General features: G+C 42.7%; 1 protein-coding gene across 1 annotated transcript; it reads left to right on the forward strand.

Moving 5' to 3' along the window:
• The first annotated feature begins 752 nt into the window (after nt 1–752).
• Nucleotides 753–11,400, forward strand: pdrg1 (p53 and DNA-damage regulated 1). Its single transcript, XM_026307951.1, has 5 exons — nt 753–908; nt 1,967–2,042; nt 2,160–2,234; nt 2,350–2,430; nt 10,011–11,400. The coding sequence occupies exons 1-5, from the start codon at nt 825–827 to the stop codon at nt 10,091–10,093; spliced, it is 399 nt and encodes a 132-aa protein (XP_026163736.1). The 5' UTR covers nt 753–824; the 3' UTR covers nt 10,094–11,400.
• The last annotated feature ends 4,387 nt before the right edge of the window (nt 11,401–15,787 follow it).

A 15,787-nucleotide genomic window follows, 5' to 3' on the forward strand; every position in this document is an offset into this window, starting at 1 on the left:
TGTTTTTGGTCATTTTTTTGGAAATTAACATTTGAGCATTAACACGGTTAAATGGTTTGCAGTGTTGAGTGCAGAACAGTTATACCTGTTTTTCTAGAAGAAGCTGGACGCATTACTACATGAGTCAAAATAAGTGGACACTGAGGAAGACTGAGCCTAATAGGAGTCAGTAATACAACATATACGATTTCAGCTGTAAAACCCCAAAGTTTTGTGGGTGCCAGGACATGCATGGGATGAGGGAAACGATAGTTGTTGGCAAGACTGCTAAAGGATCTCAACACCAGATCTGATGGTTCTTTTGGGAAAACCACTTCCAACTGCAGGGGGAAGGCCAGGCACTATTTTTCTCTACACTATTAAAGGGAGAAGACTAGTTGTGTACTCTCTGAAAAGGGATATAGCGCTAGTTTGAGTGACACACGTCACTGTGGCCTAATCAGCTAGAAGGTTTAGACAAACTTGTGGTATTTGTCAGTATGGCAATTTATGGCAATCAATCCATTGTTATATTTGATAGTTATAAAAGGCAACAGCTTTTTAGGGAAGTAGATTTGTGAAGAAATTGATTTGGGACTTTATTTATCCTCTGAAAAGTATTTAGCCAATTTGAAAATAGTTTTAATGTATTTTTGCTCCGTTGACATGTTTGTAAAAACAGATTTAAAATCCTGTCAGATATTCCAAGGTTATCTGTAGGGGGCAGCATTGCTCCAAAAAACACACTGCCTGTCGGAAATCCATTAGAAGCAGAATAAGAAGACACGGTCCTTTCTGTTTCCAGTCGTTTCCTACCGGCTGTGTTTTGTAGTGACACAGCCACCATGGACGCTGGGTGCCAGCGTGTTTTGGAGTATTTAACAGAAGTTGAGGAGGTGGCAGAGGATGTTCTCACCACTAAACAGCAGGTAGCTAAATGCTTAGGCTGTCTCACAACAAGCTGCGTGTAATATGCATAATATGGCCAGCAGGGAGGATGGATAACTAGCAGCGAACAGAATATGTTTGAGAAGTTAGCTTCTAAGCTAAGTCATGTAGCTAAGCCGTTCACGTTAGTTTTTTTAAGACTGCAGGCTACTCTGTTTACTTATGTCAAGACAGTTGTGATTTTACATGCAGCTCACCAGGATAATGTCTAACAATGTCCAAGTGCATGTCAGAAAGCATGTCGCTTCATTTGGATTAATGCCCCACTCACTTTTGCTTTAAGTGTGAAGTTCCAGTAAACAAGCTCCTTTTTAATGTAACAAAATTTAGGATCTGTTTGAATGTCATTACACATAAAATGTATTTATATTTTAGACTGCTGTGTACACTAAATATACACTTGCTGTGTAGCAAATTCGTTTAATTTTTTCAATAAGACGTTGAAAACACATTTCTCTATATTCTTGTGTAAAAATCTGATTAATCGAATACATAACCAACCGATTAATCGCAGCCCTAAATTTCTCTCTGAAAGTGTGTATTCATATTTCATTCATATTCTGTTTCAGATTTACAGAAACTTTGATGGAAGCTAGCCTGGAAGTAGAGCTTGAAACTTTATTGGACTGTATTATAATGAAATAGTTTCTAATCGGGGTAACATTACCACTGCAGTTACTTACACAGAAGAGCATAAATACGGTACCACAAACATGCTACATCCTCAGAGTGAACACAGTGTTTGACAGAGATGATATTTGACATAAGCTTTAATGGTCACTCAGTATCCAAGAGTGATAACAGACATTTAAAATTGGCACCTGACAATATTACAGTGATTTGTACTCCATGTTAATGCATACTTATATTCTACAACTACTGTAAAACCATAGTATATATGGCCATCGTTTATTACTCCAAAATAATGATATTAGCTGTTATTACTTTTTTTGCATTATGTAAAGAAAAAAACACACTGAGATTAGACCCTTACCTCCTGTGTAATATTGAGGGGTAATGAGCTTTGTCATCGTTTCAGATTGTGGATCTGGATACAAAGAGGAACAGGAACAGAGAAGCACTGAATGCACTAAAGACTGAAATCTCAGATTCAGGTGAGTGAAAACAACAATTTTTGTGATCTTGATATGAGCCGGGCATATAGTATGTAGTAATCCTGCTTAGGGATGTGCCATTAATAAAATGATACTCACCACTGCTTTCATTTGCAGAAAAAGTGAAGGTTTGCTTTGGAAGCATGTTCATCAAATTTTCTAAATCAAAGACAAAAGAGATGATTCACAAAGGTAAAACTGTCAGTATCTATTATATATATATATATATATATGCTGAGTATATTTAGAGTAAAATCTATACCTTTGTTTGATTGACAGCTGTTTGATTTTTGTTTCTCGTACACAGACCAAGAGCAGCTTGACAAGGAGATAAATGATCTACGCAAAGCACTGAAAGCAAAAGTCAATTGTCTCAATGAGATGCAAGGTATGGAGTGCATTTTTTCTGTTCCGTTTAAAAGTTTACTCCAGAAACACACACTACTCCTGTGAAATATATATGTGTGTGTATATATATATATATATATATATATATATTTATACCCCTCCTTGAACCGCCACCTTATCGTGGTGGAGGGGTTTGAGTGCCCGTATGATCCTAGGAGCTATGTTGTCCGGGGCTATATGCCCCTGGCAGGGTCTCCCAAGGCAAACAGGTCCTAGGTGACGGACCAGACTAGGAGCGGTTCAGTGACCCCTTATGGAGCGACAATTGAGGACCGTGACGTCGCCCGGCATGGCGAAGCCGGGGCCCCACCCTGGAGCCAGGCCTGGGGTTCGGGCTCATAGGCGAGCGCCTGGTGGCTGGGTCTCCCCCCTGGGGCCCAGCCGGGCAAAGCCCGAAAGAGTGACGTGGGGCCGTCCTTCTGTGGACCCACCACCCGCAGGAGGATCCATAAGGGGCTGGTGCATAGTGGATCGGGCAGTGTTCGAGGACGGGGACCTCGGCGACCCGATCCCTGGATGCTGAAACTGGCTCTAGGGACATGGAATGTCACCTCACTGGGGGGGGAAGGAGCCTGAGCTTGTGCGGGAGGTTGAGCGGTACCGACTAGAGATAGTCGGGCTCACCTCCACGCACAGCCTGGGCTCTGGAACCCAGCTCCCCAGCTCAGCCGCAACGTGTTGGAGTTTTCCCCCCTGAGTGAAAGGGTCGTTTCCCTGCGCCTTCGGGTCGGGGATAGGTCTCTCACTGTTGTTTCGGCTTATGGGCCGAACAACAGTGCTGAGTACCCGGCCTTTTTGGAGTCTCTCGGGGGGGGTGCTGAAAGGTGCTCCTACCGGGGACTCCATAATTCTGTTGGGGGACTTCAACGTTCACGTGGGCAGCGACAGTGAAACCTGGAGGGGCATGATTGGGAGGAACGGCCTCCCCGATATGAACCCGAGTGGTGTTCTATTGTTGGACTTCTGTGCTAGTCACAGTTTGTCCATAACGAACACCATGTTCAAGCATAAGGGTGTCCATCAGTGCACATGGCACCAGGACACCCTAGGCCGGAGGTCAATGATCGACTTTGTAGTCGTGTCATCTGACCTTCGGCCGTATGTCTTGGACACTCGGGTGAAGAGAGGGGCAGAGCTGTCAACTGATCACCACCTGGTGGTGAGTTGGATCCGCTGGCGGAGGAGGAAGCGGGACAGACTTGGCAGGCCCAAACGTACTGTGAGGGTCTGTTGGGAATGTTTGGCCGAACCCACTGTCAGAGGGGTCTTTAACTCACACCTCCGAGAGAGCTTCTACCAGATCCCGGGGGAGGCTGGGGACATTGAGTCCGAATGGACCATGTTTTCCACCTCCATTGTCGACGCGGCGGCTAGGAGCTGTGGCCGTAAGGTTTCGGGAGCCTGTCGTGGCGGCAATCCCCGAACCTGGTGGTGGACACCGGAGGTAAGGGATGCCGTCAAGCTGAAGAAGGAGTCCTACCGAGCTTGGTTGGCTTGTGGGACTTCCGAAGCAGCTAACAGGTACCACAGGGCCAAGCGTGCTGCAGCCCAGGCTGTGATGGAGGCAAAAACTCGGGTATGGGAGGAGTTCGGTGAGGCCATGGAGAAGGACTACCTGTCGGCCCCGAAGAAATTCTGGCAAACCGTCCGGCGCCTCAGGAGGGGGAAGCAGTGCTCTACCAACGCTGTTTACAGTGGAAGTGGTGAGCTGCTGACCTCGACTGGGGATATTGTCGGACGGTGGAAGGAATACTTCGAGGATCTCCTCAATCCCGTCAACACGTCTTCCATAAAGGAAGCAGGGCCTGGGGATTTGGAGGCTGATCCATCCATCACCCAAGCCGAAGTCACTGAGGTAGTTCGGCAGCTCCTCGGTGGCAAAGCACCGGGGGTGGATGAGATCCGTCCCGAGTACCTCAAGTCTCTGGATGTTGTTGGGCTGTCATGGCTGACACGCCTGTGCAACATCGCGTGGCGTTCAATTCAATTCAATTCAATTTTTATTTGTATAGCGCCAAATCACAATACAAATCATCTCAAGGCACTTTACAAAAACTAAAACTAAAAACCCAACAATTCCCTTATGAGCAAGCACTTGGCGACAGTGGAGAGGAAAAAACTCCCTTTAACGGAAGAAAAAAAAACCTCCAGCAGAACCGGGCTCAGTTTGGGCGGCCATCTGCCTCGACCGGTTGGGGTGAGTGGATAGAGCAGAGAGAAAAGAACAGCAACAATAAACAACAAATAGACACTGCAAGTTGGTGGGGCCAGTAACTGCACATCAGCGATAAACAGCTCCAGGACCAGGGACACCTGCAGAAGGTACAGAGAGAGAGAGAGAGGGAGGGAGAGAGCACAAACTAGGGTAGAGAGAGAGCACAAGGTTAGTAACATTCAATGGTGGAATATACATGAGGTGGGAGAGAAGGGGGGGGGGGGGTTAGGGTAGGGGAGCTCAGTGCACCGATGGTCCTCGGGCAGTCTAGGCCTATAGCAGCATAACTAACTAAGGGATGGTTCAGGGTTGCCTGAAGCCAGCCCTAACTATATGCTTTGTCAAAGAGGAAGGTTTTAAGTCTAGCCTTAAAAGTACAGAGAGTGTCTGCCTCCTGAACCCAGTCTGAGAGCTGGTTCCACAGGAGAGGAGCTTGATAGCTAAAGGCTCTGCCTCCCATTCTGCTTTTGAGAACTCTGGGAACCACAAGTAGGCCTGCACTCTGAGAGCGAAGTGGTCTATTGGGATAATATGGTACTATGAGGTCTTTAAGGTATGAAGGAGCTTGATTATGAAGGGATTTGTATGTGAGAAGAAGGATTTTAAATTCTATTCTATATTTTACAGGGAGCCAATGAAGAGAAGCCAATATAGGAGAAATATGATCTCTCTTGCTAGTTCCTGTCAGGACTCTGGCTGCGGCATTCTGGATTAATTGGAGGCTTTTTATTAAGATATTAGGACATCCAGATAGTAATGAGTTACAGTAATCTAGCCTTGAGGAAACAAACGCATGGACTAGTTTTTCTGCATCATTTTGAGACAGGATGTTCCTAATTTTGGAAATGTTGCGCAGGTGAAAGAATGCAGTTCTAGAAATTTGTTTTATGTGTGAGTTAAAGGACATGTCCTGGTCAAAAATAACTCCAAGGTTTTTTACAGTAGTGCTGGAGGCCAGGGCTATGCCATCTAGAGTAGCTATAATTTTAGAAAAGTTATTTCTGAGATTTTTAGGCCCAAATATAATGACTTCTGTTTTCTCCGAGTTTAAAAGTAAAAAGTTACTGGTCATCCAAGCCTTTATGTCAGTTAGACAGGCTTGAAGTCTGGTTAACTGGTTTGTGTTAACAGGTTTAATAGATAGATATAACTGAGTGTCATCCGCATAGCAGTGGTAATTAATAGAGTGCTTCCTAATGATATATCCTAAAGGAAGCATGGACAGGGTGAACAGAATCGGTCCTAGCACAGAACCTTGTGGAACTCCATAACTAACTTTTGTTCGTGTGGAAGGTTCATCATGGACATGAACAAACTGGAATCTGTCCGATAAATAGGATTGGAACCACTTTAACGCTGTTCCTCTGATACCAATCACATGCTCCAGTCTCTGTAATAAGATGTTGTGGTCAATGGTGTCGAATGCTGCACTAAGGTCTAGGAGGACAAGTATCGAAACAAGTCCATTATCTGACGCTAAGAGAAGATCGTTGGTAACTTTCAACAGTGCTGTTTCTGTACTATGATGTGCTCTAAATCCTGATTGGAAATCTTCAAATAGTTCATTCCTGTGTAAGTGGTCTGATAGCTGCTTAGCAACAGCTTTTTCTAGGATTTTAGAAATAAATGCCAGGTTGGATATTGGTCTATAATTAGCCAAGACACCTGGATCAAGACTAGGCTTTTTGAGTAAAGGTTTGATTACTGCAGTCTTAAAGGCCTGTGGTACGTAGCCTGATACTAGAGATAAATTTACCAAGTCCAATAAAGATGAGTTCATTAATGGCAGGGTGCCTTTAAGCAGTCTAGTCGGGATGGGGTCCAAGAGACACGTTGATGATTTCGATGAAGCAACTACTGATGTAAATTCAGAGAGATCTATAGGAGAGAAGCAGTCTAAACATAACTGAGGTCCTACAGATGATTCAAGAGCTACTGTAGTAAAAGATTCATTTATTGCAGGTATAGGAAGCATCTGCTGAATTTTATCTCTAATAGTTGTGATTTTATTTGTAAAGAAACTCATAAATTCATCACTGCTGAGAGCTAAGGGAACACTGGGCTCAACGGAGCTGTGACTTTTTGTCAGCCTGGCTACAGTGCTGAAAAGAAACCTGGGATTGTTCTTATTTTCCTCTATTAGTGATGAATAGTATGCAATTCTGGCTTTACGGAGAGCTTTTTTATATGTTAGTAGACTGTTCGGGGACAGTACCCCTGGATTGGCAGACCGGGTGGTGGTTCCTCTTTTTAAGAAGGGGGACCGGAGGGTGTGTTCCAACTACAGAGGGATCAAACTCCTCAGCCTCCCGGGGAAGGTCTTTGCCAGGGTGCTGGAGAGGAGGATCCGGCCGGTGGTCGAACCTCGGATCTAGGAGGAACAATGCGGTTTCCGTCCTGGGTGTGGAACACTGGACCAGCTCTACACACTCTTGAGGGTGCTCGAGGGTTCATGGGAGTTTGCCCAACCAGTCCACATGTGTTTTGTGGACTTGGAGAAGGCATTCGACCGGGTCCCTCGTGGTGACATCCTGTGGGAGGTGCTCCAGGAGTATGGGGTCCGGGGCTCTTTGCTGGGGGCTATCCGGTCTCTGTACAATCGGAGCAGGAGCTTGGTTCGCATTGCCGGTTGTAAGTCAGACCTGTTCCCAGTACACGTTGGACTCCGGCAGGGCTGCCCTTTGTCACCGGTTCTGTTCATTACTTTCATGGACAGAACTTCTAGGCGCAGCCAGGGGCCGGAGGGAGTCCAGTTCGGGGACCACAGGATTTCATCTCTGCTTTTTGCAGATGATGTTGTCCTGTTCGCTCCATCGAGCCAGGATCTCCAGCGTTTTCTGGGGCGGTTTGCAACAGAGTGTGAAGCGGCTGGGATGAGAATCAGCACCTCCAAGTCCAAGGCCATGGTACTCAACCGGAAAAAGGTGGTTTGCCATCTCCAGGCCAGGGGAGAGATCCTGCCTCAAGTGGAGGAGTTTAAGTATCTCGGGGTCTTGTTCACGAGTGAGGGAAGGACGGAACGTGAGATTGACAGACGGATCGGGGCATCGGCAGCAGTAATGCGGTCGGTGTACCGGTCCGTTGTCGTGAAGAAGGAGCTGAGCCGGAAGGCGAAGCTCTCGATTTACCCGTCAATCTACGTTCCTACTCTCACCTATGGTCATGAGCTCTGGGTCATGACCGAAAGAACGAGATCGCGGATACAAGCGGCTGAAATGAGCTTCCTCCGCAGGGTGGCCGGGCGCTCCCTTAGAGATAGGGTGAGGAGCTCGGTCACCCGGGAGGAGCTCGGAGTAGAGCCGCTGCTCCTCCACATCGAGAGGAGTCAGTTGAGGTGGCTCGGGCATCTGTTTCGGATGCCTCCTGGGCGCCTTCCTGGGGAGGTGTTCCGGGCATGTCCCACCGGGAGGAGGCCCCGGGGAAGTCCCAGGACACGTTGGAGGGACTATGTCTCCCGGCTGGCCTGGGAACGCCTCGGTGTCCCCCCGGAAGAGCTGGAGGAAGTGTCCAGGGAGAAGGAAGTCTGGGTATCCCTGATTTGACTACTGCCCCCGCGACCCGGCCCCGGATAAGCGGTAGAAGATGGATGGATGGATGGATATATATATGTATATATACACATATACACATTCTAGGAGTACAGATGGGTGGGAGTTGCTAGTAACTTGTAAGGCACTTGCAGAAGTAGATTGTGCAGTACTCAATTCCTGGTATGTTTAAGCATTCTACCTTTTCTCTTTTTAAAATACTTTCTTGCACTCCAGATATTCTTGCAGAAAGGGGGCTCAGATCATAAACTCTGATCATAAAAGCACCAGAAATCCTGTATACTGAAATTCAACTCCACAACACTTTAAACTTCTGGTGTTAGGTTCTTTACAAACTGTTAACACTGTAAAGAAATGTGCATAAAACATGACTGTATACATAGAATGAAGGCACTGACACTGTGCTGCATTTAAAGTCATCTGTGATGCCTTCCGTCTGTTTGTTGTTAGTCCAAAAACAGTTCTCTGTTCATTCAAGGCTCTCACAGATGAAAGTAATTTCACAACATTTAAGCTGTAATTGTAGTAATAGTCTGGTTGTTTTTAAGGCTGCAGATGGCATTGATGTTCTTTTGGACCACACTCTCAGCTAACAGGTGTTTCTGTTACTTTATTCAGATTCTTGCCTAAATAGTAGTTTTAGAATATGATTTGAGGCTGTACTGGCAATACAGCCTCATTGTTTACTACATGCTTTGTTACAAAAAAAGAAGGCTTCCATTGTCATTGATATAATTCAAAAGGTTTTATTCATTGGATGTTTGTCATGCTAACAGGATTTCTGCACGAAGCTGAATTTTAGCTCAGTAGTAAGATAAAATCTGTAAGGATGACTGGAGAAATAGCTTTTCATAAGTAGCAGGTAAGGAACTTGAAGATAGATTGTGCCCACCTGTATGCAAACTGCATGCATTCTGAGACAAAAGTGGTAACACAGATGGTGAGGTGTGGAACTGAAGTCAGATTGTAGAAAATTACATGTGAGAGAAACAATTGTAAGTATTTATGCTTCACACACATGTAATTTCACTCAATGTCATATGTTTGATCCACATCATCATGAAGATTAAACTCAGAAGTGTTCTTTGCACTTGCAGTGAGTGATGTTAAAATTTTCTTTTAAAATCCAACTCAAATCTTTAAATTGATTCTATATATGTAAATAGTACTGTTTCACTGTCACATTGTCCACTGGATAGCAGAATGAGGAGGAGGAGGAGGAGGAGGAGATGGCCTGACTGCATACTTTCTTTTCTTGCCTGTCTCCATAATTCACTGTAAGAAAAGAACAGTTGCCTGCCAGACTCAATTAATATGCAGATCAGCATTCATGAGGTCCTTCACGTGTGTGGTTAAAAATGTGCATGATATGAGGGTGGGATATGAGGCTGTTTCACATTCAAACACTTCTGGGTGGTGTGTGATTTCTAAATCCTACACACAGTTTTATAAATGAAACCCCAGGGCTGTCACTTCTCATGTGAAAACTTTCAGCAGTCTCTAAAGGGGGAATCCACTGTTATGTTTGTACAGGAAATCAAGTGTTTTCTGCTGCATCTCTGATTGATGCAACTTCAGCTCTGAATGTCTCCCAGTGATTCAGTTATTGGAAGAGGGTGCGGGAGCAGAGTTTAATGTCTATGTTCAGTAAGATAGCTGTAGAACCATTGTAATTGCTACTGATACAGCTTTAGGACTTTATAATAAATTAAGTCAAATCTGGTCAATACACCACACTGAGTATCACCCCATTAGCCCCCAGAAAGGTGAGCATGATGAGTGTCTGTTTATCTGCAGGTAAACCTGAGCTAAGAGGCTACAACCTTTCCCCTCTGTCTACTGATGAAATCAAAGGTATCAACAGCCTTTTAAAGAGATGACGTCAGCTCTGCTAACAGCTTCATAGTTCTGGGACGTGAGGACAAAGAAAACAAGTTAAGAAGTTGTCTTGCCTGCAATTGTGGAGCTGTGATGTCCTGGAGGTTCTGATAACAGTCAGTTATTATCCAGAACAATCAACAATATCCATCTGGAAACTTGAGAGCCTATGGTCTGTGTTTTATAGTTTTGTCCAACGTCATATAACAGCTACAAACGCAATTTGAGACAGGAAGTGCATTTAGTTGTTCGTCTTTGTCATTTGCCTGCTCAAATTAAGGGTTGGGAAGTATGCATAAAATTCGCCAAATCTCTATATATGTACACAGTTAAGAAAATATTTCATAGTATTAATGCAAAAAATCTAAAAATACAGTACTGCTATAAATCAGTTCTGTTCAGTGATTTACAGGACTGCCTTATTGTAACACAAGCACAGATGTTATAAGGACAGTCATCACAGTATAAATTGTATGTCTCTTCTAAGACAGCATGTTCAAATCCTGTACAAACAAAACATGTTAACAGTGTCAGTGTTACCTTGGTGTCTTGTTGGATGTGTTTAATTTTAGATATATTTTGTTATGGTTGAAAAACATTAACGGTGGTGTGGCTGTGCTCTGTAGTCAAGTGCCTCAGCTTGAAAGCTCACGTTACAGCCAGCTAACTTCTAGCCACATCCACCCCAGGGATTTTTCTGATCATAAACATAGCGCGATCAAATTCCAGCAAACTGTAAATAAAACATGTTTCAGTAAAACTATGGTTTTATTTTTGTCTGACAGTACTGTACTCACTAAAGTCATTTCTTGAAATCTCAGAACACAGTGACCTTAAATGGGTCTGCAAGAATGACAAACTGAAAGTAAGCCTTATTTTTGCTAATAATCCCCCATTGTATGATCTGTCACATTTGGGGTTATTTTACTTTCTGCCTTTATTTTCTCCTCCAAATACATTAGGTTAATCTGTATATTTGTTATAGCATCTGTGTCATGTCACTTTGTACAGTACAAGAAATATATGTTTTCCTTGAAAGTGCTTTAAAATTCACATTGCTCTGTGGGATTGAACATAAGAAAGCGAGATCCTCCAGTTTAGGTTCAATGAAAATCAAATTAGGCCATTTAGTTGGTTCCCCATCACAAGATGGCAGTGCAGTCCAGGTGTGCAGCAGACAGATGTGTCCTTGATTTACCAACTGCCTCCACATCCTCACAACTAGTTTTTAAGTGCTGTAGTATTATTGCACTGCTTTTCTCATTCACGTAATTTATTCTGCATGGAATAAAAAAACATTTTAACTTTTTTCTGTTTTGTGCACCTATATTTAATATCAAATCTTTAAATAAATGTGTTTATAGTTGGTATTTTTGTCTCATTTATATTTTTTATACAGCCTTTGTTCTTCAGTTTGTTCTCTGTTTATATCTTTCTTGAAATGAGACATACCATACATCTTTAGTCACAATGTGGGTGATAAATATAAATAGGTGTGTTAATTCCGCAGTCTGAAACACTAGTGAGCGTGACAGAACATGAAAAGCCTGTGGCAATGAGGGGTGGGTGGAGGGTTGGGGAACAATGGCAGTTATATTTGTCAGTGTGTGCGTGTGCAGATGTGATAGTGGTTTTAGTTCACTCTCCTCACAGTTTGCTTGCGTGCGACTGCACTCAGCACAGGAACCAGGTCACAGTAATGAATTCATGAGTCAAAGGATTGGAACGTGCTGATGGTCTTAAATGTTAGACAATTATACCAAACATGACATGCAACAGTGCTATGTTAAGAAATGACATGCTGATGCTTTACATTTGTCTTCCACCTGGGAAACTTTATATCAGGACATTTTGATAACCCACACAAGAGACTAAAGGGTCAAAATAATTCACACCCAAGTGGAATTAAAATAAACTATAAACTATGATTCATTACAGTGGGTTTAACAGGGTAGCATTGAGATGTATTAAAGGCCAAACACATATCTATGCAAAACCTATAGTGACAGTAACAGATTAAAGGGCAGCCATGATTTCACATGTGGGACAGATATTTTTCTTTTTACACACGTGGATGTGAGCGGCGTCAGCAAACTTAATTGGAGACTTCAGTGCTTATTAGTGAGAATGTGTAAAGTGAGATGTTTTGCCTGCTGATTTACATTTGCAGGGGTTTTTTTTTCAGCAATGCCAGTCTAATTCTCGGGGGCCAGTACACCCAAATAACCCGAAGGACACACACTTAGTGGTATCTCTGCTACTGAGACATCTGCCTGGGACTATTCAACGATTCGCATGTTGTATAATACCAAAATGTGGCTCCATACTGTTTGGATATCTGATTAGGCAATTGTTTGCCAGATACCTGAGCCATATCAACATTATAGTATGGATGTTTTTGTCCACTTTATTCAATTTGCAAATAATTTTGCAAAACTGCAATTTTATAGTTTGAATTTTTTGAAATGAAATCTAAGTCAATTACATTTCATATGGCCATATTTTGGTGTCAAAAGTGAAATGGAAATACAAACTATCAGTCTTCTCATCAAGGCAGGTGCCCACCTTTATCTGGTATGACACACCCTTAATCTGCATAAACCAAGATGCCATGATGGGAAGAACCATAATTCTTCCATTATGGAAATCAATGAATGTAGCGTTAAATTCTAATGTTATCAAAATATAATGAAGTTTATTCAGGGCAACTTGGCTACTTGTGCAACATTTATGGAGCATGGTTAGTTTTCTTAAATGAAAAATGGTTTGGCATTTATACCAGAACACATGGTATTGTATTTACTGTTAGTGTCAAAAAATTTCAAATGACACAGCCCTGCTTTGTCACATATATTGTGGTGCTTAAAGTTTTCATTTAGAAATATTTATAGTGAAATTCAACCTTATGCTGCCATAGTTCTTGTCACTGGGATGTAGGTGACCTGACCTGATAAGATTTCTAAATTAGCAGGCCACTCAAACTCAGCTAGAAGACTTGGATGGCCAGTGTTACCTGTTACAGTGGAGTTTCATATACAGTTGGACTGAAGTACATTTAAAGCCACTTACTATATGTGATGAATTTTAATATTCATGCACCAGAGGTGTTTGTGTGTGGTAGGTATTTCACATTTTCTGGCAACCCTGCAGCCTTTTGACAGCTGTGGTAAAACCACACTGCTGGTGTTGCATGTAAATCAGAAACAGCCTTAAACTGCTTCTTTTGTTACTCTTTCTAGTCTTTTCACTGCTGTCCTTATCTTTGAAGACATCCCACAAAACAAAAACAAAACCCACCAAATCCCTTATGAGCAAGCACTTGTCGACAGTAGAGAGAAGAAAGTCCCTTTAACGGAAGAAACCTCCAGCAGAACCGGGCTCAGTTTAGGGGGCCACCTGGCTTGACCAGTTGGGTTGAGTGGATAGAGGAGAGAGAAAAGAACAACAACAGTACACAACAAATCAACACTGTGCAGGTTGGTGGGGCCAGTAACTGCACATCAGCAATATACAGCTCCAGGACCAGGGACACCTGCAGAAGGTACAGAGAGAGAGAGAGAGGACAGAGAGAGCACAAACTACAAGAGAGAGAAGGCACAAAGTTAGTGACATTCAATGATGGCATATACATGTGAGGGGGGAGAGAAGGATAGAAAGAGGAGCATAGAGGGAGGGAAGAGGGTAGAGGAGCTTGATAGCTAAAGGCTCTGCCTCCCAGTCCACTTTTGTAAACTCTGGAAACCACAAGTAGACCTGCACTCTGAGAGCAAAGTGCTCTACTGGGATGATATGGTACTATGAGGTCTTTAAGGTATGAAGGAGCTTGATCATGAAGGGATTTGTATGTGAGAAGGATTTTAAATTATATTCTGGATTTTAGTTAATATAGAACAAATATAATCTCTCATGCTAGTTCCTGGCAGAAATTTAATATATTATTCATAAATAAACACTGTGCAGTTTAAATATATTCTCATTGTTTTGTAATCTTCAAAATATACCAACCATTGCATTTTCTCAATCTAAGAATGAGTTTTAAATGTAAATAGAGAACAGGTCTCTTTTCATGGAGGCAGCCATGTTGCACTACCATGTCTCTACAGTAGCCCAGAGCAGACAAACCAAACCCTGGCTCTAGACAGGGAATCATGTTTTATTTTGAAAGTGACAGCCACTGTACCCTTCCCTTGCACCAGGAAAGAGGTGAATTCTGCAGTGTCACCACTAGATGCTGCTAAATCTTTCACATTTACTTGTTTTTACTCTTCATTTTTCACACACTTTGCACCTCTAAGTAGAATTTTGAATATAGGACCTTTGTAATTCTGTATGTTTACATTGTGGTAATGCTTCTTCCTCTTAAGTAAATGATCTGAGAATGTCTTCCAGCACGATGTTTAACCACAGGTACCTCTCTCCTTAAGAGTTACCTGCTACTCAGGTGCTTCAAGAAAAACTTGCATTATTCAAACTCTCAGATTACTGCTACATTTATTCACCTCCTCTCACATTACAGTCAGTTCTTTTACACACTTTCCAAATTCCTTCCAAGTGTCGTTAGTTTTATATGTGAATGAAGCTTAGCAAATTTTGACAGTTCCGTCTCAATTGTATACTTGGGTCTGTGAGCTGAATGAGTTGTGTTTCAGTCAGGAGAAGAGATGTACACTCTTTGCCTCAGTGAGTTGGATTCATAAAGGGGGGTGGGGTCAGATTGACTACAGACAAGCAGTCTGTAGTCCAGGTTCAGCTTTAGTTTGTGCATCCTTGGATTATTCTTATGACAGTGTTAAGAGTTTCTGTTGTTTTAGTTTTACATTGATTCTGATTTCATTTTCTATGTAGAGTGATGGTGTGTAAGGCTTCAGGAGTGCAGTCCTCGTAATAAAAACACACTGAGAGATGGCCTAGAGTGAGAAAATGTGTATTAGGGAATGCAGAAGGCATGCTAATGATCTGTCTCATAGAGGGAGGAACATTTTATTTTGAAGGTACAGCTTCAGTGATGAAGGTTTCTGGTTGCTGATTGCATACGTGGTCTTTGTCCCATCCCCAGTTTTACATACATCATTACATGTATGACATAGTACTGATTGTTGTCACTGGGCATAAGTCATAAGGTGTGGAATCAGTGGATGTAATTATGACAAAGATTTTTTATGACAAAGTTTTATGAACAGCAGATGCTCAGCCAATACACAGTAAGTAAACCTCACAAGTTGACAGTACAAAAACACTGAGTGTTAAAGAGTGAATAAATCATTTGTTTCAGTTATCATCCTCACAGCCAAGTACTAAATTGCATCGGACAGAAAATTCAACTCATTGACACATTGTGTTAAGCAGCAACACAGAATCCCAAGATGCTTGTGCAAGATGCCAGTTGTCGGCTGGAGTGTTGTAAATCACGCCACTAGTGGATCCTAGCAATGGAAACATGAGAGTCAAATCTGGTGTTGGAAAATGCGAAGAGAGCGCTAGCTGCCTGACTTGTGCTTTCGACAAGATAATGGTCCTGGTCTGTTTGTGATTTTTCATGGTTTGAAATAATCTCCTTAGTCCTAATATCTTATGCATGATGATATTTTATACAATAGTGTGATTCCACCTTTATGGAAACAGTTTGTGGCCCCTTTCCTGTGTCAACATAATGATGCTGTTGTGCACAAACCCAGTTCCCTAAAGAAACAGTTTAC

The sequence above is a fragment of the Mastacembelus armatus genome, chromosome 5, assembly GCF_900324485.2.
Source record: "Mastacembelus armatus chromosome 5, fMasArm1.2, whole genome shotgun sequence".
In the NCBI taxonomy this organism is placed as follows: Eukaryota; Metazoa; Chordata; class Actinopteri; order Synbranchiformes; family Mastacembelidae; genus Mastacembelus; species Mastacembelus armatus.